Raw genomic sequence first — 25,384 nt, 5'->3', positions numbered from 1 at the left:
AAGGTCCCTCCTCCCCCACAGCGGTGGACTTTTGCCGGGGGGGGGGAAGAGAGGAGTGAAGGTTCCAGGGACAATGTCAGCACCTCGCCTGTGTTCCTCATGCACAGAGCATCTGGCAGGCTATTCAACCATAAACGGCATCAGAGCCTCACCCAATTAATGCTCAGACTCGCGTGTGTTCCAGCCGCAATCAATAGACGGCAGATCGTAAACAGGAACCCAACATGAACAACCTGCACTTTACACCTTGACCACAGTAAAATATTCCAATGCTTTCCGGGAGCATTATCAAACAACATTTGACACTTGTATTAGGACGGTTGATCAAATTGCAGAGCTTGGGGCCCCAGATAACTGAAAGCACGGACAAATATGAGGCGGGCAGGGGGCATGAAGGGATTTGAAAACATAGGGGAGACCTTCAAAATCACAACATTGCCGGACTATCTGTGTGGGTCAGCTAGGCCACCTTTCAGAGATCAGCTGACTGGGCCCAGACCAATGATTGAGGTTAGTTCCCCAGACGGGCCTGTTGGAAAATCCCAGAAGTCTGCAATTTATTAAACTGCAAACATAAAACACACTTTCCTGGGTTTTTTAAATATCTGTTCGGGGAATGTGGACATCACAGGCTAGGCCAACATTTATTACCCGTCCCTAATTGCCCTCGAGAAGGTGGCGGTGAGCCGCTACCGTCCACGTACATACCTTGTGGATGTCCACGCGTAGGTTCCTAGTAAAACGGTTTATCATTCGACGGAGATAGTCCTCAAATTGAGCTTGCCTCTTCTCTCTATGACACGAAGCAGTGGATTAAGTACAAAATGGACTGGAAGTTCGATTCATAGCAAGTTCAAATAACGGGGGGGGGGGGGGGGGGGGGAAATCTGCATTTATATACGCCTTTCAAGACCACTGGACTTCCCAAAACCTTTCAAAGCTCTTGAAATGTAGTCACTGTTGTACTGTAGGAAATGCAGTAACCAATCTGTACACAGAAAGATCCCACAAACAGCAGTGTGATAACAACCAGGTAATGTTGTTTAAGGGATAGATGTTGGTCCAGGACACGGAGAACTCCCAAACTCTGCTGGTCACCTGACCAAGCAGACAAGGCCTCAGTTTATCTGATCAAAAACATGGCACCTCCAATAGTGCCAACACCCTCGATACTGGCACTGGGGGTATCAATGTGTTCAAGGCTCGGGAGTGGGACCTGAATCCATAATCTTGTAGCTCAGAGAAAGACTTCAAGTGGTGAAGGTTTGGAGAACAGGGGTGGAAGGAAGCTTTGGCCTTCTGTGGGTACTGAGAGGTCTGTTTCTATGTAGCTGCTTCGATTTTCTGAATCTAGTTTATACCATGCCTGGACATGTTTTTAGAAAGTCTCCTCGTTCATTACTTTTTGAAGCAAAAGTATTGTTAATTATTTTGGCCACTGCAGTTCTACCCTGGTGAGCAAGTAGCGTGTTCCAGGTGTTGAGGGAATGAAGGGGAAATCCCTGTTCTTTGTCCATGCAGCACTACCGTGAGACAGAAACATTTTAAAATCTCTTCCAAACACAGGAACAGGACGAGGCCAATCAGCCCATCAAGCCTGTTCCATTACTCAATGGGAACGGAGCTAATCGAAATCTCAACTCCATCGACCTGCCTTGGTTCCCTATCGCTTTGGACCCAACACTAACAAAAATCCGTCAATTCCCAATTAACCACAACCTCAACAACTTTCTGGGAGAAAGAGTCCCAGATTTCCACTACCCTTCACGTGAAGATGTGCTTCCTGACATCACCCTGAATAGCATCGCTCGAACGTTAACACTAAGGCCCCGAACTGACAGATATCGCCTGATAGAGCAGAGCTTCCTCAGTACAGATCCTTGGGGTGGAGATGGTGTCAGATGGATTACGGCGTGTGTCTCTGGAGTGTGACTTGAACCCAGGATGTTCTGATTCAGAGGGGATGCTACTCAGTTTTGGGGGGGGGGGGGCGAAGAGGCAAAGAGAAGCTGCCAGGCTGCATTATAAGAACAGGAGTAAATTATAAAGCGATAATAAGTCACAGGCCTTCGCTCTCTTTTCTTGGCATGGGCTGGACTTTCAATTTCAATCTCCAGTGTCTTTGCAGCAAGGGCGGGCGGAGGAAGGGGACAGACCAATGGTTCTTCCGGCACGACATTCTGCAGCTCTGCGAGGAAAGGGGAAAAAGGGCGATTAAACTCTGGGTACATTGCACCATTGGGTTTCACTCACTCAACTGACTGGCCAGGACTCAACTGTCAAGCATTGCTTCAGTCTCACAGCACAAATGTGAAGCCACAATTCACACACACATTGTGACAGAAGGTGGGTCAGCATCAAACAGAGTAAAGCTCCCTCTACACTGTCCCCATCAAACACTCCCAGGGCAGGTACAGCACGGGGTTAGATACAGAGTAAAGCTCCCTCTACACTGTCCCCATCAAACACTGCCAGGACAGGTACAGCACGGGGTTAGATACAGAGTAAAGCTCCCTCTACACTGTCCCCATCAAACACTCCCAGGACAGGTACAGCACGGGGTTAGATACAGAGTAAAGCTCCCTCTACACTGTCCCCATCAAACACTCCCAGGACAGGTACAGCACGGGGTTAGATACAGAGTAAAGCTCCCTCTACACTGTCCCCATCAAACACTCCCAGGACAGGTACAGCACGGGGTTAGATACAGAGTAAAGCTCCCTCTACACTGTCCCCATCAAACACTCCCAGGACAGGTACAGCACGGGGTTAGGTACAGAGTAAAGCTTCCTCTACACTGACCCCATCAAACACTCCCAGGACAGGTACAGCACGGGGTTAGATACAGAATAAAGCTCCCTCTACACTGTCCCCATCAAACACTCCCAGGACAGGTACAGCACGGGGTTAGATACAGAGTAAAGCTCCCTCTACACTGTCCCCATCAAACACTCCCAGGACAGGTACAGCACGGGGTTAGGTACAGAGTAAAGCTCCCTCTACACTGACCCCATCAAACACTCCCAGGACAGGTACAGCACGGGGTTAGATACAGAGTAAAGCTTCCTCTACACTGACCCCATCAAACACTCCCAGGACAGGTACAGCACGGGGCTAGATACAGAGTAAAGCTCCCTCTAAACTGTCCCCGTCAAACACTCCCAGGGCAGGTACAGCACGGGGCTAGATACAGAGTAAAGCTCCCTCTACGCTGTCCCATCTCGTGTTACTCGATCTGGGTCAGAAAATGGGGCACAAATTAGTGTCGAGTGTAAACTGGGTTGAATCTCAGTTGTTCCTGCCCAGTGAACCAGGTTAAATTACGTCCCATTGGTCAATGAATTGGCAATTTACCTTCCACCTCCTCCCACTCGTCCTCACTGTCCTCCGCACAGTCATCCTCCTGGGAACGGTTTCCTTTCTGCTCCTTCAATTGGTCTATCAAACTGACATGAAAGGGAGATTTGAGAGAGAATGTGAATACCATTCAATCAAACATACTGTGAGGGGAAGCCGTGGATTCCATCCCCTGGCTGTGTTGAGCTGAATGCTTCACTTTAAGCTGTAAACAAGGCTGGTAAAATAAAACAGTTCCTGTAAATCCAGCTGTCATTTAATAAGCGAAGGAAAGGCAATATTGTACGTACATTACCAGGTATCACTCGTGTTTACTGCGGAATGAAGAAATCATTCTTTCTCCCCCGCAATAAATGACTCATTTGGCTGACAGAAATTCTATTTTGATCCAAACTCCGGCAACCGAATTTCTGGACATCTTAACGCCGATGATGGGACGCCAGAATTCTTTGGAGTCTCTGACCCAGTTTTAGTGTCACCTGTACATTTTAGAGATGTCGAATGTGCCAAGTTAAATGTGCTTAGTTGCAAAAATGAAAGTGAACCCATTTCTGGTATGTCAACACTCTGAGCCTCAGAGAGAAATTACGTGAATTTACCCCCCCCACACCCCACTCCCACTCCCACCCAGGAACCTTGAATTACAACCGGTTACAGTTCTGTTCCCTTCCCTCTCGGAGGAGTGCAAACCGTACCTCCCAGTGGGAGCTGCACTGCGCTTCATCTGTTTGCCACCTTCCTCCTTGACCGGGGAGCATCCTTCTCTCCCCCTGGCCTTTGATGGTTTCTGTCCTCTGGCACTATTATCCCCAAGGATCGGGCAAACCGCCGGCCTCGCAGTTCTCCTTCCACGGACCTTGGATTTCGACGGAGGTTTTTCGGGTTCAAAGTCCTGGCTATCATCATCTGTTCATCGGGAGAATGACAGGACGCATCAGATCTCATGAAAATATATCAGCTGTCGTAATAATTGTCTACACAAGATGAGAGGTTCTAACGCCAGAAAAATGGCCAGAAAACCACAATCGCTTCACCAATGTTCCTTTCACGAATGAATCTGATGTCCTTAATCATTCCAGACCCATATAGGAAGGAGGTTATTTTAAATTTATATTTTTTTTATTCATTCAGGGGAGGTGGGCGTCGCCTGAATTTACTGCCCATCCCTAATTGCCCTTGTACTGAGTGGTTTAATGGGGCAATTCAGAGTCAGCCACATTGCTGTGGGTCTGGAGTCACGTGTAGGACAGACCGGGTAAGGACGGCAGATTTCCTTCCCCTAAAGGGCATCAGCGAACCAGATGGGTTTTTAAAACAATCAAAAATGGTTCCATGGTCACCATTAGACTCTTAATTGAATCCAGGTTTTTATTGAATTCACATTTCACCATCTGCAGTGGTGGGATTCGAACCCGGGTCCCAAGAGCGTTACTCTGGGTCTCTGGATTGCGACTGCGCCATCACCTCCCCTGGTTCAGCCTCACGTCCAGCACTGCATCCAGTTCTGGGTGGCACTCTGCTGGGAAGATGTGAATCCACTGCCCATGGTGCAGCAAAGATTCACGAGAATAGTTCCAGGATGGGGGACTTCAATTACACAAACACATTGGAGAAGTTGGGACTGTTTTCTTGAAGAAAAGAAGGTTGAGAGGAGATTTGATGGAGGTTCCAAATCATGAGGGCTCTGGGACAGAGTGCATAGAGAGAAACTGTTCCCATTGGTGGAAGTATCGAGAATGAGAGGGTGCAGAGTTAAGGCAATTGGCAAAGGAAGCAATGGAGAATGGAGGAGAAATATCTTTACATAGTGAGTGATCTGGAATATTCTGTCTGAGTGTGTGGTGGAGGCAGATTCACACAGCGAGTGGTTAGGATCCGGAATGTACTGTCTGTGAGTGTGGTGGAGACAGAGTCACACAGCGAGTGGTTAGGATCTGGAACGTACTGTCTGTGAGTGTGGTGGAGGCAGAGTCACACAGCGAGTGGTTAGGATCTGGAATGTACTGTCTGTGAGTGTGGTGGATACAGAGTCACACAGCGAGTGGTTAGGATCTGGAATGTACTGTCTGTGAGTGTGGTGGAGGCAGATTCACACAGCGAGTGGTTAGGATCTAGAATGTACTGTCTGCGAGTGTGGTGGAGGCAGATTCACACAGCGAGTGGTTAGGATCTGGAATGTACTGACAAGAGTGTGGTGGAAGCAGATTCACACAGCGAGTGGTTAGGATCTGGAATGTACTGTCTGTGAGTGTGGTGGGGACAGATTCACACAGCGAGTGGTTAGGATCTGGAATGTACTGTCTGTGAGTGTGGTGGAAGCAGATTCACACAGTGAGTGGTTAGGATCTGGAATGTACTGTCTGTGAGTGTGGTGGAAGCAGATTCACACAGCGAGTGGTTAGGATCTGGAATGTACTGACAAGAGTGTGGTGGAGGCAGATTCACACAGCGAGTGGTTAGGATCCGGAATGTACTGACAAGAGTGTGGTGGAGGCAGATTCAATCGAGGCTATCAAGGGGGGATTAGATTATCTAAAAAGGGGAATGTGAAAGGGGGGGGGGGGGAAAGAGAAGAGAGGGGCCGAGGCTGGGGTGGGGGACGGTGCTGTAAAAGACCTTAGAACATCCTTCCATATAATTTTAGAATGATTTCAGCACAGGAGAATAGAATCCTGCCCACCATATCCATACAGACTCGCTGCAAGAGCAATGCTCCAATCTGTGATGTACATAAAAGAGCTGGACGAAGGTATAGGTGGTCTGATTAGCAAGTTTGCAGATGATACTAAGATTGGTGGAGTTGTAGATAGTGAGGAGGACTGTCAGAGAATACAGCAAAATATAGATAGATTGGAGAGTTGGGCAGAGAAATGGCAGATGGAGTTCAATCCAGGCAAATGCGAGGTGATGCATTTTGGAAGATCTAATTCAAGAGCGGACTATACGGTCAATGGAAGAATTCTGGGGAAAATTGACATAGAGAGATCTGGGAGTTCAGGTCCATTGTATCCTGAAGGTGGCAACGCAGGTCGATAGAGTGGTCAAGAAGGCATACAGCATGCTTGCCTTCATCGGACAGGGTATTGAGTACAAGGGTCGGCAGGTCATGTTACAGTTGTATAGGACTTTGGTTAGGCCACATTTGGAATACTGCGTGCAGTTCTGGTCGCCACATTACCAGAAGGATGTGGATGCTTTAGAGAGGGTGCAGAGGAGGTTCACCAGGATGTTGCCTGGTATGGAGGGTGCTAGCTATGAAGAAAGGTTGAGTAGATTAGGATTGTTTTTGTTGGAAAGACAGAGGTTGAGGGGGGACCTGATTGAGGTCTACAAAATTATGAGAGGTATGGACAGGGTGGATAGCAACAAGCTTTTTCCAAGAGTGGGGGTGTCAATTACAAGGGGTCACGATTTGAAGGTGAGAGGGAAAAGTTTAAGGGAGATGTGCGTGGAAAGTTTTTTACGCAGAGGGTGGTGGGTGCCTGGAACGCTTTGCCAGCGGAGGTGGTAGAGGCGGGCACGATAGCATCATTTAAGATGCATCTCGACAGATATATGAACGGGCGGGGAACAGAGGGAAGTAGATCCTTGGAAAACAGGTGACAGGTTTAGATAAAGGATCTGGATCGGCAAAGGCTGGGAGGGCCGAAGGGCCTGTTCCTGTGCTGTAATTTTCTTTGTTCTTTGTTCCAGCACCCTCTCAGACTATGCATTCCTGACCCTAACAACGCATTGCATAAAAAAGATCTTCCTCATCTTACCCTTTGTTCTTTTGCCATTCACCTTAAATATATTCTGGTTGTCAACCCATCCGCCAATGGAAACATTTCTTCCTATCTACTGTGTCCAGGCACCCCCCCCCCCCCCCCAATGATTTTGAACACCCGGATCAAATGTCCTCTTAAAGTTCTCTTCTCTAATGGAGAACAGCCCCAGCCTCTCCGATCTACACACATAACTGAAGTCTCTTGTATCTGGAACCATTCTTGTACATGTTTTCTGCACCTAATCCAATGCCTTCATATCTTTCCTAATATGTGACACCCAGAATTGGAAACAATACTCTAGTCGAGGCTGAACCAGTGTTTTATATAAAAGGTTTTATAAAAATTCATCATAGCCTCCTCACTTTTGCCCTCTGTTATAAAGCCCAGAGGCCCCTGTGCCTTATTAACCATGATATTTAACTTGCCCGGTCACTTTCAATAAATTGGGTACATATACTGTGATGAATGTTGGACATTTTATATAGATTGTATTATATACATCAGTTACAGCAATATTGTTTGAAATTCTGGTTAAACATACAGGCAGGCGGTGTGTCTGCAAAAAAAATGCAATTAAGATGTTGTAAAAGTGAGATAATTATTCATTTTAACCATGTACTTATTTACAAAGAGATGCCAAATGGAACTTGGATAGGATTGCTGGAAAATTCCTGGAGAGTAGATAACCTGAGGCATTTTGTTTAGACTGAGGTAAGCAGGTCATGGGATCGGAGTGAAATAAAGGTGGTGTAGTTAATTGGAGGAGCCAGGTCTGTCAGTAGTTTTGCAATTTGACATAGGTTTGGCAGTGTGCGAGACGTTTTAAGTTGAGCTGCAGTTTTGCCAAATGCTGCCAGGTTGAGGGGGAGTCTGACAGAAGGATCTCTGGTTTTGTTTGTTCCATCTTTCCCCTCCACAAAATGTACTCGATCTAGCTCTCCGTTAAACGCAGCCCATTGTTCTGTAATATTGTTGCCTGCCTATCTTCAATTTCAATTTGCCTGGGTCAGATCCGCCCTGCCCCAGTGACATTGGTCCTCATCCAATTAATTATCTTTCCTCTGGGTTGCTCTTCCTCCCTTTCCAATGTTAACAAAAACATTATACTATCATAATTTCCCCAGAAATGTTTCCCTGCTGGCAGTTGACCCTCCTCAGTCCTAGAATCGCAACCAACAATGCTTCCTTCCTCGATCAGCCGATCTTTAAAATTTAGAGCCTTTACCTCTCCCAACCCTTCAGGTTATTACTATCTGTCTATATTAGGGGAATTAAATCATAGAATAATAGAATCAATACAGTGCAGGAGGCCATTCAGCCCATCGAGTCTGCACCAACCCTTTGAAAGAGAACCCTACCTAGGTCCAGCTCCAATCCTATCCCCGCAGCATGTCTGCAAAAAATGCAATTAAGATGTTGTAAAAGTGAGATAATTATTCATTTTAATTATGCACTTGTTTACAAAGAGTTGGCCAATCCACCTAACCTGCACATGTTTGGACTGTGGGAGGAAACCAGGGGCACCCCAAGGAATCCACACAAACACAGGGTGAACGTGTAAACTCCACACAGTTACCGGAGGGTGGAATTGGACCCAGGTCCCTGGCGCTGCGAGGCAGCAGTGCTAATCACTTGCCACCCTGAATATCACAATTAATCTACAACTTGCATGTAAATTGCATTAATGGCCCTTTTGATAAGTTCGTTAGTGGGGAAGCTATGAAAGGAGGAGCGGTTGGGTATAGTTAATGGCATTTAGTTAATGGCCCTGTTGATAAGTTATTTAGTTAGTTAGTCAGTTGGTTAGTTTGTTCTGAGAGGTGCAGTTGGGTATAGTTAATGGCACTGTTGATTAGTTAGTGAGTTAGTTAATGAGTTAGTTATGAGGCGCAGTCCGGTATAGTAAATGGCACTGTTGGTTAGTTAGTGAGTTGGTTAGTTAATGAGTTAGTTATGAGATGCGAGGTCCAGTATAATTAATGGCATTGTTGGTTAGTTAGTGAGTTGGTTAGTTAATGAGTTAGTTATGAGGAGAGGCGCAGTCCGGTATAGTAAATGGCACTGTTGGTTGGTTAGTTAGTTAGCTAATAAGTTAGCTATGAGGAGATGCGAGGTCGGGTATAGTTACCGAAAGGAAGCTGCTGGGCGGCTTTGGCCCGCTTGGCTGGGCAGCCCGGGATGCTCTGCTCCCTGGGCCCTCTGCTGAGAGGCCCAGGGGGGGCAGCCTGGCCCGCCGGCCCTTTCCTCTTCACCATCCCGCCGCTGGCGGGGAGGCACTCACCCCAGCCGCGCATGCGCCCCGCCGCTGGCGGGGAGGCACTCACCCCAGCCGCGCATGCGCCCCGCCGCTGGGCGGGGAGGCACTCACCCCAGCCGCGCATGCGCCCCGCCGCTGGTGGGGGGGCACTCACCCCAGCCGCGCATGCGCCCCGCCGCTGGGCGGGGAGGCACTCACCCGCAGCCGCGCATGCGTCCCGCCGCTGGGAGACACTCACCCCAGCCGCGCATGCGCCCCGCCGCTGGGATATGAGGCACTCACCCCAGCCGCGCATGCGCCCCGCCGCTGGGCTATGAAGCACTCACCCCAGCCGCGCATGCGCCCCGCCGACACCGTGCCCTCCCGCCCGCCAGGGGGCGCAGCGCCCGGAGGACCAGGGTTCCCATAGCAACCGCGGCCCCACGGCTGGAGGTGAGTGACTGATGGCCATTTCCCCCTCTCCTACCCACACTCACTCCTTCCCTCCCCCTCTCTCACAATCTCCCCTTTCCCGCCATTGAGGGCAAGTGCGCATGCGCGGGACCCGAGTGACCCGGATTGAAACATGGCGGAGGAAGGAGAGCAGGTAACACACCGGGAGGGAGGGGAGAGGGAGGGATGGTGACAGAGGGAGGGATGGTGACAGAGGGAGGGGTAGAGGGGGGGTTAGTGACGGAGAGAGGGAGAAGGATAGAGAGGGGGAATTGGGGATGGGGGGGGGGGAATTGGGAGAGAGGGATAGAGCGTGAAGAAAGGGATGGAGGGAGAGGAGTGCAGGGGAAGTTGAGGAAAGGGGCAGAGAGGGAGTGAGGGAAGAGTGAGGGAGGGATAAAGACAGGAGAGGAGGATAGATGGGTGCAAGAGGCACTGAGCGATTAATGGAGGAGAGATGGAAACAGGGATGGGAAGAGAAACAGATTGAGATGTTTACAGAGAGGGAAGAGAAATAAAGGCAGTGAGATATCAGATAGACTAAGGTGGAATATACTTGGGGCTTCTCATGAAGGATAATTTCCATGTTCTTAAAGGTGAAATGATATGGACAGAAATATGGTTGGAAGAGCAGCTGTAGTTTGGCAATGTTTTCAGAATGACAATGTAAGATGGAGTGTTCCAGAGATTTGTGTTGTACTCTTGTCCATCCATGCCCGTGTTTATCCAACACACACCTCTCTGCCTCCATATCCCCCAATTGAAATGACAATGAAATGAAAAGCGCTTATTGTCACAAGTAGGCTTCAAACAAAGTTACTGTGAAAAGCCCCTCGTCGCCACATTCCGGCGCCTATTTGGGGAGGCTAGTACGGGAATTGAACCCACGCTGCTGGCCTGCCTTGGTCTGCTTCCAAAGCCAGCTTTCTCCCTCGTGCTTGTCTAACTTCCCTTAAATGAATCTGTGTCAACCACTCAATTGTGCTGCAGAGATCCATATTCTCACCACTCTCTGGGGAGCGTAGTTTCTCCTGAATCACCATTGAACATAGTAGTGACTCATATTTATAAACCCTGACTTTGGATTCCACCACAAGTTGAAACCTCTTTTCTACATTGGTCCTGTCGAAATTTTCGTAATGTAAAACAGAGTTGCAGTGGGAAACATTGAGGGGGGTATTCCAGCCTGCATGAAACAGGTACATTGCAACGAGTTCAATAAAGTCTAAGGGATGAACTCGCCATCCATGGCTAACTAAAAAGGTGAAAATTAGTGTCAAACAAGAAAAAACATGGTACATTGGCGAGACCATGCAGACGCTGCGACAACGAATGAACGAACATCGCGCGACAATCACCAGGCAGGAATGTTTCCTTCTAGTCGGGGAACAGTTCAGCAGTCAAGGGCATTCAGCCTCTGATCTCCGGTAAGCGTTCTCCAAGGCGGCCTTCAGGACGCGCGACAACGCAGAATCGCCGAGCAGAAACTTATAGCCAAGTTCCGCACACATGAGTGCGGCCTCAACCGGGACCTGGGATTCATGTTGCATTACATTCATCCCCCACCATCTGTCCTGGGCTTGCGAAATCCTACCAACTGTCCTGGCTTGAGACAATTCACACCTCTTTAACCTGGAGTTACCCCATCTCTGGATCTGTAAAGATTTAATCACCTGCTAATGCTCGCATTCCAAGCATTGTCTTGCATCTTTGAATTTGTCTATATATATGTTTCTGGAACATACCTCTTCATTCACCTGAGGAAGGAGCAGCGCTCCGAAAGCTAGTGACATCGAAACAAACCTGTTGGACTTTAACCTGGTGTAAGACTTCATACTGTGCTCACCCCAGTCCAACGCTGGCATCTCCCCATCAAGAAAAAACATCATTACGCAATGATAGGTGGCGGGTCAGAAGACTGGACAGAATATGAATAACAGCAAAGGATGGCTAAAGACATTTAAAATTAGGGTACGAGAGAAAGCTAGCCTGAAATATAAAAACTGAAAGTTTGTAAAATATTTTTAAAAGACGAGAGTTAACTCCGTGAGCATTGGTCCTATAGAAAGTGAGTCTGGGGAATTGATAATGTTACCAAAGGAGATGGCAGATGAATTGAACTGGAATTGTGCAGTGGTCTACGCCATAGAGGATACAAGTAACATCCCAGAGCAGCCATCAACCAGGAAATGGAAGGAACGGATGAATTCAGGAAAATTCCAATCACCAGGGAAGTGCTGAGTAAGTTGTGGGAGCTATGGTTGCCAACTCCACCCCTCAGCCCCCCTCATCTTCCTTCCAAAGTGAGACAAGGGTATGAGAGGGGGAGAGACAACAAAAACACCCTCTTCCACCACACCGATTTTCAGACAATATAAGGCCAAATGCATTTAGGATAAAGTCTGTGCACAAATTCCACATCCAACATTCAGCTTAACATGATATAATCTTCATGCAAAGGGCAGCGCAGTGGTTAGCACTGCTGCTTCACGGAGCCGAGTTCGATCCCGGCCACGGGTCACTGTCCGTGTGGAGTTTGCACATTCTCCCCGTGTCTGCGTGGGTCTCATCCCCACAACCCAAAAAGATGTTCAGGGTAGATGATAATTGCCCCTTAATTGGGAGAAAAAAAGAATTTGGTACTCTAAATTCATTTTTTTAAATGATATAACCTTGCTAAATCAGGATAACCACACCCACACTATTTACCTCCCTGTAAACTGAAACAATTGACAACATCATGCAGACAACAACATGATCAACAGGGAGCAAAGTCCAGGGTAACAACTGAGATGCTGTAATTAAAGGCCGTGCGCAGGGTTAATGGGTTTACAGGCGCATGAAGAAAGCCCAAATCAAGGATGAGGCAGGACCAGTGAGGTCTCTTCAGTATCTTTCAAGGGTTCCAACCCTCGAAGCATGAGACACCATTACTTCCACCATGCCACCCCACCAGAACCCAGGCGGTTAACAACCTAGATGCCAGCCAGGGAGGGATGACGCGACCTGCTTGGTCACCCCCAACCACTCACGAGCGACATCCAGAACAGGACACACAGGGCCAGTGGTCGGGATGTAACACCAACCCCACCCCCAGACCTCAAAAGACAGGGCTGGATGTACTCCATTAGATTTCTCTAATGCAAGAACCTCCTCGTGCACCTCCATTCCCTCCATAAAAACACCCACAATCTTGGAATTAGGCCTTGACGACCTATACCTCCGAGCTGAGACTTTCAGCCAGAACAGCACCTTCGTTGGTAGCCATCATCCTGTTGATGCACACCGCACCGTCAGGGTGGGGGCCTACTCAGCAGCAACTGCGCCACTAACGGCAGGGCCCCACCCCCACTTCCAGCTGCCGAAAACAAATGAGGATTTAAACCTTCTAATTCGGCTCCACCATGCAGAAACACCAACTAACAATTCTCAGGACAGAGTACAAACCAAGAAAAGACAAAAAGGAAATGTGCACAAGGATAAAAAGACGGATTAAAAGATGAGCAGAGTTGGAGCTCGCGGAAACGTAGCCGCTCCTGTGCCCACATCACGTGCCCCCCCCCCCAGTGAGATAGTTGATGCATTGGTTTTAATGTTCCAAATTCCCTAGATTTGGGGAAGGTCCCATTAGATCGGAAGATAGCAAATGTAACTGCATTATTCAAAAAGGGAGAGAGAAAGCGACAGGCCAGTTAGGTAAACATTTGTCGTAGAAAAAAATGAAGTTTATTAAAAAGGTAACATATTGGAATATATAATTGGATCTTTTTCAGGTTGGCAAGATGTAATGATGGGGTGCCACAGGGATCAATGCTGGGACCCAAACTCTTTACAATTATATAAATGACTTGGATAAAGGGATGGTTGTCAAATTTGCTGATGACACATAGAGTTTTACAGCAAAAGAAGAGGTCCTTCAGCCCATTATTGCTGCACCAGCCATCAAACATCTATCTATTCTAACCCCATTGGCCTGTAGCCTTGTATGCTATGGTGTTTCAAATGCTCATCTTTAAATCTAATTAATGCAATTGTCTCTTTAACTCAGAACACTTTGTTTACTCTTCCATGAATTCTTCTGAACCATACCTTGGTCTCTGTTAATTAACTCGAGTTCTTGGACTCTTATCTTCATTTCTCTAGTTTTCTTAACTAGCTGCTTTTGAGATCTTGGCACTTGTTTTCTTAACTATTACTCCAGTTTTTCTTTAGGAAAACTGAGCAAGATGGTCCCTCTCTAGCTTCTAATCCAGCTGCTTCTAGCCGAGCTGAGGGGAACTGCCTTTTCTTTCACTACCTATCGTCAACCGCAATCAAATTAACAAAACTAAAACTTAAAAGCTTCTCTACCTGTTGCTAAGCAATCACTGCTGGTTTATTTATTCTTCATGCCATCGCCCTCTCTAAGCACAAGATAAACACAGTTGGAACTTAACCAACCCCCACACATACAAACACCTTTGTCCAGCATGAATCGAACTATAGATTTTAACTTTCCTTCCACAGAAACATGAAATTAAACCCACTTAAAACTATACCTTGTTTCTAATGATTACCAATTCAAACATAAATCCCTTAAAACTACCTTTATTTTCCTAACGCCTCTCAAGTGCAATCACATCCTTCCTGTGGTGTGACAGCCAGAACATGCACACAGTACTCTAGCTGTGGCCTAACAAGCATTTTATACAGCTCCATCATAATCTCCCTGCTCTTACTTTCAATGCCTCAGTTAATAAAGGCATGTGTCTCATGTGTCTTTTTAACCACTTTATCTACCTGTTCTGCTGTCTTCAGATCCATCTGATCCTCTGTCCTTTCTAATGTCCTACTGTTCATTGTATGTTCCATTGCCTTGTTAATCCTCCCAAAATGCATCATCTCATACTTTTCAAGGTTCAGTTCCATTTGACACTGTTTTGCCCATCTGACCAGGCCGTCTAGATCACCCTCTAATCCAAGGCTTTCCTCCTCACTATTTACCACATCACCAACACCCTCTACCTCCTGCCACTTACTCAATTTTGGATCCCATGGGTTCTTACCATCTTGGCCAGTCTCCATGAGGGACCTCCCTCTCAATGCCAATCTGTTCAATTACATAACATTCCCCCACCCTGCTTTCTATACCCACGTCGGCCTTCTCCATAGTGAATACGGATGCAAAATACTCATTTAAAACCTCCCCTACCTCTTTCGCTCCATACACAGGCTGCCACTTTGGTCTCTAATGGGTCCTACTCTCTCCATGGTTACACTCTTGTCTTTAATATATTTATAAAACACCTTTGGATTTTCCTTTATTCTCCCTGCCAGTGATTATCCCCCTCTTTGTTCTCCTGATTTATTTTTTTAAGTAGCCCCTTCACTTTCTATATTCCTCTATGGGCTTTGACAGTTTCAAGCCTTCTGTATCTGCCATAAGCCTTCCTTTTTTTTCCTTATCCAACCCAGCACTTCCCTTGACCTAGGGTTCTCTGGACCTATTGGTCCCAGCCCTTTACCTTTATGGGAACATGCTAGTTTGTACTCCCTCTGTTTCCTTTCTGAATGACTCCCACTACTCTCATGTGGATTTTCCTACAACTAGCTGCTCCCAGTTCACTTTGGCCAGATTTTAACATAGACATAGAATTTACAGTGCAGAAGGAGGCCATTCAGCCCATCGAGTCTGCACCGGCTCCTGGAAAGAGCACCCCACCCAAGGTCAACACCTCCACCCCATCCCCACAACCCAGTAACCCCACCCAACACTAAGGGCAATTTTGGACACCAAGGACAATTTATCATGGCCAATCCACCTAACCTGCACATCTTTGGACTGTGGGAGGAAACCGGAGCACCCGGAGGAAACCCACGCACACACGGGGAGGACATGCAGACTCCGCACAGACAGTGACCCAAGCCGGAATCGAACCTGGGACCCTGGAGCTGTGAAGCAATTGTGCTATCCACAATGCTACCGTGCTGCCCACTTATCCTATTAAAATTGGCCTTCCCCCAGTTCAGCAACTTTATTTCTGGTCCACCTTTGTCCTTTTCCATAACTACCGTAAATCCGAATGAGTTATCGTCACCGTCGCCAAAATGCTCCGCCAGTGACACGCCTACCATCTGCCGGACTTTATTCCCTAAAACTAGGTCAAGTACTGCCTTCTCTGTTGAAGGATGTTCAAAAAGCTCACCTGGATGAAGTTCAAGACTTCTGCCCCCTCTAAGCCTGTCACACTGCTTATCCCATCAGAAAATAAATTGTGAAGAGGACGTGAGGCTAGAAAAAGATATCGGCAGGTTAAGTGAGTGGACAAAGATCTGGCGAATAATCTTTATTATTGTCACAAGTAGGCTCACATTAACACTGCAATGAAGTTACTGTGAAAATCCCCCAGTCGCCACATTCCGGCGCCTGTTCGGGTACACTGAGGGAGAATTCAGAATGTCCAATTCACCTAACAGCACGTCTTTCGGGACTTGTGGGAGGAAACCGGAGCACCCGGAGGAAACACACGCAGACACGGGGAGAACGTGCAGACTCCACACAGACAGTGACCCAAGCTGGGAATTAACCCCGGGTCCCTGGTCCTGTGAAACCACAGTGCTAAGCACTGTGCTATCGTGCTATTAGTAACATTTAAGGAAGGATGTAAATGCATTTGAAGCACTTCAGAGAAGGTTCACTAGACTGATGTCAGGAATGGGTGGGTTGTTTCATGAGGAACGGCTGTGCAGGTTAGGCTTGTATCTGCTGGAGTTTAGAAGAGTAAGAGGTGATTTAATTGAAATATAAATGATCCTGTAGGGTATCGACAGGGTGGATGAGGAGACGATGTTTTCACTTGTGGGAGAATATAGAACTAGGGGTCACTGTTTACAAATAAGAGGTGGCCTATTTAAGATGGAGATGTGGCGAAATTCTTTCTTCCAGAGGGTCGTGTGTATTTGGAACTCTTTCTGAAAAGGCGGTGGAAGCCGAGACGGAATATTTTTAAGGCAGAGGTGGATAGATTCCTGATAAGCAAGCAGCTGATAGCTTATCAGGGATCGGCGGGATGGAGATTTGATAGGTTGTCGGGGGAGGCGGGATGGAGATTTGATAGGTTGTCGGGGATCGGCGGGATGGGGATTTGATAGGTTGTCGGGGGAGGCGGGATGGAGATTTGATAGGTTGTCGGGGATCGGCGGGATGGAGATTTGATAGGTTGGCGGCGTTGGCGTGATGGAGATTTGATAGGTTGTCGGGGATTGGCGGGGTGGAGATTTGATAGGTTGTCGGGGATCGGCGGGATGGAGATTTGATAGGTTGGCGGGGATCGGCGGGATGGGGATTTGATAGGTTGTCGGGGATCGGCGGGATGGGGATTTGATAGGTTGGCGGGGATCGGCGGGATGGAGATTAGATAGGTTGTCGGGGATCGGCGGGATGGAGATTTGATAGGTTGTCGGGGATCGACAGGATGGGGATTTGATAGGTTTGTCGGGGATCGGCGGGATGGAGATTTGATAGGTTGTCGGGGATCGGCGGGATGGGGATTTGATAGGTTGTCGGAGATCGGCGGGATGGGGATTTGATAGGTTGTCTGGGATCGGAGGGATGGGGATTTGATAGGTTGTCGGGGATCGGCGGGATGGAGATTTGATAGGTTGTCGGGGATCGGCGGGATGGGGATTTGATAGGTTGTCGTGGATCGGCGGGATGGAGATTTGATAGGTTGTCGGGGATCGGCGGGATGGAGATTTGATAGGTTGTCGGGGAGGCGGGATGGGGATTTGATAGGTTGTCTGGGATCAGCGGGATGGGGATTTGATAGGTTGTCGGGGATCGGCGGGATGGGGTTTTGATAGGTTGTCGGGGATCGGCGGGATGGGGATTTGATAGGTTGTCGGGGATCGGCGGGATGGAGATTTGATAGGTTGTCGGGGATCGGCGGGATGGGGATTTGATAGGTTGTCGGGGATCGGCGGGATGGAGATTTGATAGGTTGTCGGGGATCGGCGGGATGGGGATTTGATAGGTTGTCGGGGATCGGCGGGATGGGGATTTGATAGGTTGTCGGGGATCGGCGGGATGGGGATTTGATAGGTTGTCGGGGATCGGCGGGATGGGGATTTGATAGGTTGTCGGGGATCGGCTGGATGGGGATTTGATAGGTTGTCGGGGATCGGCGGGATGGGGATTTGATAGGTTGGCGGGGATCGGCGGGATGGAGATTTGATAGGTTGTCGGGGGAGGCGGGATGGGGATTTGATAGGTTGTCTGGGATCAGCGGGATGGGGATTTGATAGGTTGTCGGGGATCGGCGGGATGGGGATTTGATAGGTTGTCGGGGATCGGCGGGATGGGGATTTGATAGGTTGTCATGGATCGGCGGGATGGAGATTTGATAGGTTGTCGGGGATCGGCGGGATGGGGATTTGATAGGTTGTCGGGGATCGGCGGGATGGAGATTTGATAGGTTGTCGGGGATCGGCGGGATGGGGATTTGATAGGGTGTCATGGATCGGCGGGATGGAGATTTGATAGGATGTCGGGGATCGGCGGGATGGGGATTTGATAGGTTGTCGGGGGAGGCGGGATGGAGATTTGATAGGATGTCGGGGATCGGCGGGATGGAGATTTGATAGGTTGTCGGGGATCGGCGGGATGGGGATTTGATAGGTTGTCGGGGATCGACGGGATGGAGATTTGATAGGTTGTCGGGGATCGGCAGGATGGAGATTTGATAGGTTGTCGGGGATCGGCGGGATGGAGATTTGATAGGTTGTCGTGGATCGGCAGGATGAGGATTTGATAGGTTGTCTGGGATCGGCGGGATGGGGATTTGATAGGTTGTCGGGGATCGGCGGGATGGAGATTTGATAGGTTGTCGGGGGAGGCGGGATGGAGATTTGATAGGTTGTCGGGGGAGGCGGGATGGAGATTTGATAGGTTGTCGGGGATCGACGGGATGGAGATTTGATAGGTTGTCGGGGATCGGCGGGATGGAGATTTGATAGGTTGTCTGGGATCGGCGGGATGGAGATTTGATAGGTTGTCGGGGATCGGCGGGATGGAGATTTGATAGGTTGTCGGGGATCGGCGGGATGGGGATTTGATAGGTTGTCTGGGATCGGCGGGATGGGGATTTGATAGGTTGTCTGGGATCGGCGGGATGGAGATTTGATAGGTTGTCGGGGGAGGCGGGATGGAGATTTAATAGGTTGTCGGGGATCGGCGGGATGGGGATTTGATAGGTTGTGGGGGATCGGCGGGATGGGGATTTGATAGGTTGTCTGGGATCGGCGGGATGGGGATTTGATAGGTTGTCGGGGATCGGCGGGATGGAGATTTGATAGGTTGTCTGGGATCGGCGGGATGGGGATTTGATAGGTTGTCGGGGATCGGCGGGATGGAGATTTGATAGGTTGTCGGGGATCGGCGGGATGGAGATTTGATAGGTTGTCTGGGATCGGCGGGATGGGGATTTGATAGGTTGTCGGGGATCGGCGGGATGGAGATTTGATAGGTGGTCGGGGGAGGCGGGATGGAGATTTGATAGGTTGTCGGGGATCGGCGGGATGGGGATTTGATAGGTTGTCGTGTATCGGCGGGATGGGGATTTGATAGGTTGTCGTGGATCGGCGGGATGGGGATTTGATAGGTTGTCGGGGATCGGCGGGATGGAGATTTGATAGGTTGTCGGTGGAGGCGGGATGGAGATTTGATAGGTTGTCGGGGATCGGCGGGATGGAGATTTGATAGGTTGTCGGGGATCGGCGGGATTGGGATTTGATAGGTTGTCGGGGATCGGCGGGATGGGGATTTGATAGGTTGTCGTGGATCGGCGGGATGGGGATTTGATAGGTTGTCGGGGATCGGCGGGATGGAGATTTGATAGATTGTCGGGGGAGGCGGGATGGAGATTTGATAGGTTGTCGGGGATCGGCGGGATGGAGATTTGATAGGTTATCGGGGGAGGCGGGATGGAGATTTGATAGGTTGTCGGGGATCGACGGGATGGGGATTTGATAGATTGTCGGGGATCGGCGGGATGGAGATTTGATAGGTTGTCGGGGATCGGCGGGATGGAGATTTGATAGGTTGTCGGGGGAGGCGGGATGGGGATTTGATAGGTTGTCGGGGGAGGCGGGATGGGGATTTGATAGGTTGTCGGGGATCGGCGGGATGGAGATTTGATAGGTTGTCGGGGATCGACGGGATGGGGATTTGATAGGTTGTCGGGGATCGACGGGATGGAGATTTGATAGGTTGTCGGAGGAGGCGGGATGGGGATTTGATAGGTTGTCGGGGGAGGCGGGATGGAGATTTGATAGGTTGTCGTGGGAGGCGGGATGGAGATTTGATAGGTTGGCGGGGTAGAGATTTGATAGGTTGGCGGGGTTGGCGGGGTGGAGATTTGATAGGTTGGCGGGGTGGAGATTTGGTAGGTTGGCGGGGTGGAGATTTGATAGGTTGGCGGGTGGAGATTTGATAGGTTGGCGGGGTGGAGATTTGATAGGTTGGCGGCGTTGGCAGGGTGGAGATTTGGTAGGTTGGCAGGGTGGAGATTTGATAGGTTGGCGGGGTGGAGATTTGATAGGTTGGCGGCATTGGCGGGGTGGAGATTTGATAGGTTGGCGGCGTTGGCGGGTGGAGATTTGATAGGTTGGCGGGGTGGAGATTTGATAGGTTGGCGGGTGGAGATTTGATAGGTTGGCGGGGTGGAGATTTGATAGGTTGGCGGCGTTGGCGGGGTGGAGATTTGATAGGTTGGCGGCGTTGGCAGGGTGGAGATTTGGTAGGTTGGCAGGGTGGAGATTTGGTAGGTTGGCGGGGTGGAGATTTGATAGGTTGGCGGGGTGGAGATTTGGTAGGTTGGCGGGGTTGGCGGGGTGGAGATTTGATAGGTTGGCGGGTTCAGGCGGGATGGAGATCCCTATCAAATCTCCACCCCATATCTCTTTGCTCCACTACCTATCTTGACACTTTGTCTTCCGAGCAAAATGCACCACTTCACACTCTACCAAGTAGACAATCATCGAATCCCTACAGTGCAGAAGGAGGCCATTCGGCCCGTTGAGTCTGCACCGACTCTCTGAAAGAGCACCCTGCTAGGCCCACGCACCGCTCTATCCGCCTAATCCCGCAATCCCACCCTAAGGGGTAATTTAGCATGGCCAATCCATGTAACCTGCACACCTTTAGACTCCCCGAACCATCTCCTCGTTAAAGGCTGCCCATTGTTCGATTGCCATTTTGCCTGCCAATCTTTGATTCCAGTTTACCTGGGAGTGATGTGTTCTCATTCTGCTGATATTGGTCCTCCTCAATTTAAAGTTATCTTGGGTTTAATATTGGCTCTTTGCTTTTGCACTCTTAAATTCCTATCGCTGAAACGTTGGGTTGTATATGCTCTTTTCATTTTCAGCTTTATCAACCAGACCTCTGTTTAGCTGAACCCCTAAATCTCTGCATTGCTACTCCTTTTGAAGGCTCAGTATTTAGTGCATGCGGCCGCTTTAGTCTTTCTTCAATCTCTTATTTATCCGCTGTTAAATATCACCTACCATTCGCCCACCCCTTTTGCTAACCTATGACCTGAAATTGCTTGCAGCCTCGTTCAGTTAATTGCACATCTGTTTGCTGGCTGCTGAGTATTGATAATGTCTCCCCATACTCGTGTTCAGATGTGCAGTGACCTTAATGTTGACCCCTGGGGGACATCATGGCTTAGCTCACTGCAGGCCACAATAAATCCGTGAATCTCTCTTATCCATGCTACCCTGCTGCCTTTACTGTGTCTGTTATTACTGAGCTTCCTATGCAGAACCGAAAATCACGCCTTCTGACAATGTCTGCAGACAGTACATTGAGGAGAAAGAGGAGAGGTCAAGTCTGAGGGTACCATGACTCTCACTAGTCCTTCCTTACTCTGATCATGTCAATTACAGTTTTAAAAATGTTGATTTAAATGGCCATTTAGGATCTTGGGATATCACAAATAAAGTAAATGACAGTAGTTCCGAAGCCTGGAGCTGAGCTGAACCTAGAAAATGAGGCACTGGCTCAGGCGATTCACAGATTGCCGATAGAACAGAAAGAGGCTATTCGGCCCATTGAACACAAATTGGTTCCCTGCCAGAGAAATGTAGCTGTTCCCACTCACCTCCCTTTTTTTCATACTTCCTCTTTTTTAAATTCTCTTTTGAAAGTGATCATTGAATTTGCTTGCAGCTTTTCAAACAGTGCATTCCCGATGCTATCCATCTGCTGTTTAAATAATGTTACCTCTCATGTTGACTCTTGATTCTTATGTCAATCACTTCTGTTACTGTACCCGCAACAGATCCCAATTTATATTAGGGAACCGGACGAGACCCCAATAGTTTGCAAACTGAGGAAAGTATATTTTGCTTCAGAAGTGATCCACTGACAACTAGGGGTCTTTCAAATTAAAACAAACTACCTATGATTAAGACAGGAATAACCCTATTAACATACAAGGAAAAAATAAGAACATAAGAACTAGGAACAGGAGTTGGCCATCTGGCCCCTCGAGCCTGCTCCGCCATTTAATGAGATCATGGCTGATCTTTGTGGACTCAGCTCCACTCTCCGGCCCGAACACCATATCCCCGAATCCCTTTATTCTTTAGAACGGTATCTATCTTTTTCTTAAAGACGTTTAAAGAAGGAGCCTCAACTGCTTCACTGGGCAAGGAATTCCAGAGATTCACAACCCTTTGGGTGAAGAAGTTCCTCCTACACTCCGTCCTAAGTCTACTTCCCTTTATTTTGAGGCTATGCCCCCTAGTTCTGCTTTCCCCAACCAGTGGAAACAGCCTGCCCACATCTATCCTATCTATTCCCTTCATAATTTTATATGTTTCAATAAGATCCCCCCGCATCCTTCTAAACTCCAATGAGTACAGTCCCAGTCTACTCAACCTCTCGTCATAATCTAATCCCCTCAACTCTAGGATCAACCTAGTGAATCTCCTCTGCACTCCCTCCAGTGCCAATATGTCCTTTCTCAGGTAAGGAGACCAAAACTGAACACAATACTCCAGATGGCAACATTGAATTCCATCTGCCAGACCCTAGCCCATTCACCCAACCTATCCAAATCCTTCTGCAGACTTCCGGTATCCTCTGCACTTTTTGCTTTACCACTCATCTTAGTGTCGTCTGCAAACTTTGACACATTGCACTTGGTCCCCAACTCCAAATCGTCTATGTAAATTGTGAACAACTGCTGGCCCAACACTGATCCTTGAGGGACCCCACTAGTTACAGGTTGCCAACCAGAGAAACACCCATTTATCCCCACTCTCTGCTTTCTGTTAGTTAACCAATCCTCTACCCATGCTACCACTTTACCCTCAATGCCATGCATCTTTAGTTTATGCAGCAACCTTTTGTGTGGCACCTTGTCAAAAGCTTTCTGGAAATCCAGATATACCACATCCATTGGCTCCCCGTTATCTACTGCACTGGTAACGTCCTCAAAAAATTCTACCAAATTAGTCAGACACGACCTACCCTTTGTGAACCCATGCTGCGTCTGCCCAATGGGACAATTTCCCTCCAGGTGCCCCGCTATTTCCTCCTTAATGATAGATTCCAGCATTTTCCCTACAACCGAAGTTAAGCTTACCGGCCTATAGTTACCCGCTTTCTGCCAATCTCCTTTTTTAAATAGTGGTGTCACGTTTGCTACTTTCCAATCCTCTGGGACCACCCCAGAGTCTAGTGAATTTTGACAAATTATCACTAGTGCGTTTACAATTTCCCTAGCCATCTCTTTTAACACTCTGGGATGCATCCCATCAGGGCCAGGAGACCTGTCTACCTTTAGCCCCATTAGCTTGCCCAATACTGCCTCCTTAGTGATTACAATCATCTCAAGGTCCTCACCTATCATATCTTTTTTTCCATCAGTCACTGGCATGTTATTTGTGTCCTCCACTGTGAAGACTGACCCAAAAAACCTGTTCAGCTCCTCAGCCATTTCCCCATCTCCTATTATTAAATCTCCCTTCTCATCTTCCAAAGGACAAATATTTACCTTAGCCACTCTTTTTTGTCTTATATATTTGTAGAAGCTTTTACTATCTGCCTTTATGTTCTGAGCCAGTTTACTTTCATAGTCTACCTTACTCTTCTTTATAGCTTTTTTAGTAGCTTTCTGTTGTCCCCTAAAGACTTCCCAGTCCTCTAGTTTCCCACTAATTTTTGCCACTTTGTATGTTTTTTCCTTCAATTTGATACTCTCCCTCACCTCCTTAGATATCCACGGTCGATTTTTCCCCTTTCTACCGTCTTTCTTTTTTGTCGGTATGAACCTTTTCTGAACACTGTGAAAGATCGCTCGGAAGGTTCTCCACTGTTCTGAACCAGAGGGACACCAATATCCTGGGAGGGAGATTTTCTAGTACTCTTCGGGAGGGTTTAAACTAATTTGGCAGAGGAATGGGAACCGGATTTGTAGTCCAGCAACTAAGGTAGCCGATATTCAGGACGCCAAAGCATGTAGTGAGGCAGTGGGGAAGGGAACACTGACAAAGGAGAGTACTTGCAGGCACGGAGATGGGTTGAAGTGTGTATACTTCAACGCAAGAAGCATCAGGAATAAGGTGGGTGAACTTAAGGCATGGATCGGTACTTGGGACTACGATGTGGTGGCCATCACGGAAACTTGGATAGAAGAGGGGCAGAAATGGTTGTTGGAGGTCCCTGGTTATAGATGTTTCAATAAGATTAGGGAGGGTGGTAAAAGAGGTGGGGGGGTGGCATTATTAATTAGAGATAGTATAACAGCTGCAGAAAGGCAGTTCGAGGAGTATCACCCTATTGAGGTAGTATGGGTTGAAGTCAGAAATAGGAAAGGAGCAGTCACCTTGTTAGGAGTTTTCTATAGGCCCCCCAATAGTAGCAGAGATGTGGAGGAACAGATTGGGAAACAGATTTTGGAAAGGTGCAGAAGTCATAGGGTAGTAGTCATGGGCGACTTTAACTTCCCAAATATTGAGTGGAAACTCTTTAGATCAAATAGTTTGGATGGGGTGGTGTTTGTGCAGTGTGTCCAGGAAGCTTTTCTAACACAGTATGTAGATTGTCCGACCAGAGGAGGGGCAATATTGGATTTAGTACTGGGTAATGAACCAGGGCAAGTGATAGATTTGTTAGTGGGGGAGCATTTTGGAGATAGTGACCACAATTCTGTGACTTTCACTTTAGTAATGGAGAGGGATAGGTACGTGCAACAGGGCAAGGTTTACAATTGGGGGAAGGGTAAATACGATGTTGTCAGACAAGAATTGAAGTGCATAAGTTGGGAACATAGGCTGGCAGGGAAGGACACAAGTGAAATGTGGAACTTGTTCAAGGAACAGGTGCTACGTGTCCTTGATATGTATGTCCCTGTCAGGCAGGGAAGAGATGGTCGAGTGAGGGAACCATGGTTGACAAGAGAGGTTGAATGTCTTGTTAAGAGGAAAAAGGAGACTTATGTAAGGCTGAGGAAACAAGGTTCAGACAGGGCATTGGAGGGATACAAGATAGCCAGGAGGGAACTGAAGAAAGGGATTAGGA

General features: G+C 48.2%; 2 protein-coding genes across 2 annotated transcripts in view; one reads left to right on the top strand and one right to left on the bottom strand.

Moving 5' to 3' along the window:
• Positions 1-9,437, bottom strand: part of xpc (xeroderma pigmentosum, complementation group C) — a 41,471-nt gene extending 32,034 nt beyond the window's left edge. Inside the window, exons 1-5 of the mRNA XM_072473090.1 lie at positions 9,253-9,437; positions 4,053-4,263; positions 3,355-3,446; positions 2,068-2,188; positions 709-793 (exon numbers count right to left, since the gene is read on the bottom strand). Coding sequence (XP_072329191.1) covers positions 709-793; positions 2,068-2,188; positions 3,355-3,446; positions 4,053-4,263; positions 9,253-9,418 — 675 coding nt within the window. The 5' untranslated portion in view covers positions 9,419-9,437. The remainder of the gene's footprint in view (positions 1-708; positions 794-2,067; positions 2,189-3,354; positions 3,447-4,052; positions 4,264-9,252) is intronic.
• Positions 9,438-9,807: 370 nt separating this feature from the next.
• lsm3 (LSM3 homolog, U6 small nuclear RNA and mRNA degradation associated) overlaps positions 9,808-25,384 on the top strand; it is a 39,325-nt gene continuing 23,748 nt past the window's right edge. The window contains exon 1 of the mRNA XM_072473089.1: positions 9,808-9,967. Coding sequence (XP_072329190.1) covers positions 9,947-9,967 — 21 coding nt within the window. The 5' untranslated portion in view covers positions 9,808-9,946. The remainder of the gene's footprint in view (positions 9,968-25,384) is intronic.

Source organism: Scyliorhinus torazame, chromosome 13, assembly GCF_047496885.1.
Source record: "Scyliorhinus torazame isolate Kashiwa2021f chromosome 13, sScyTor2.1, whole genome shotgun sequence".
Taxonomy (NCBI): domain Eukaryota; kingdom Metazoa; phylum Chordata; class Chondrichthyes; order Carcharhiniformes; family Scyliorhinidae; genus Scyliorhinus; species Scyliorhinus torazame.
The sequence above is the reverse complement of the archived record's forward strand: the minus strand, read 5'-3'. Positions and strand labels throughout refer to the sequence as shown.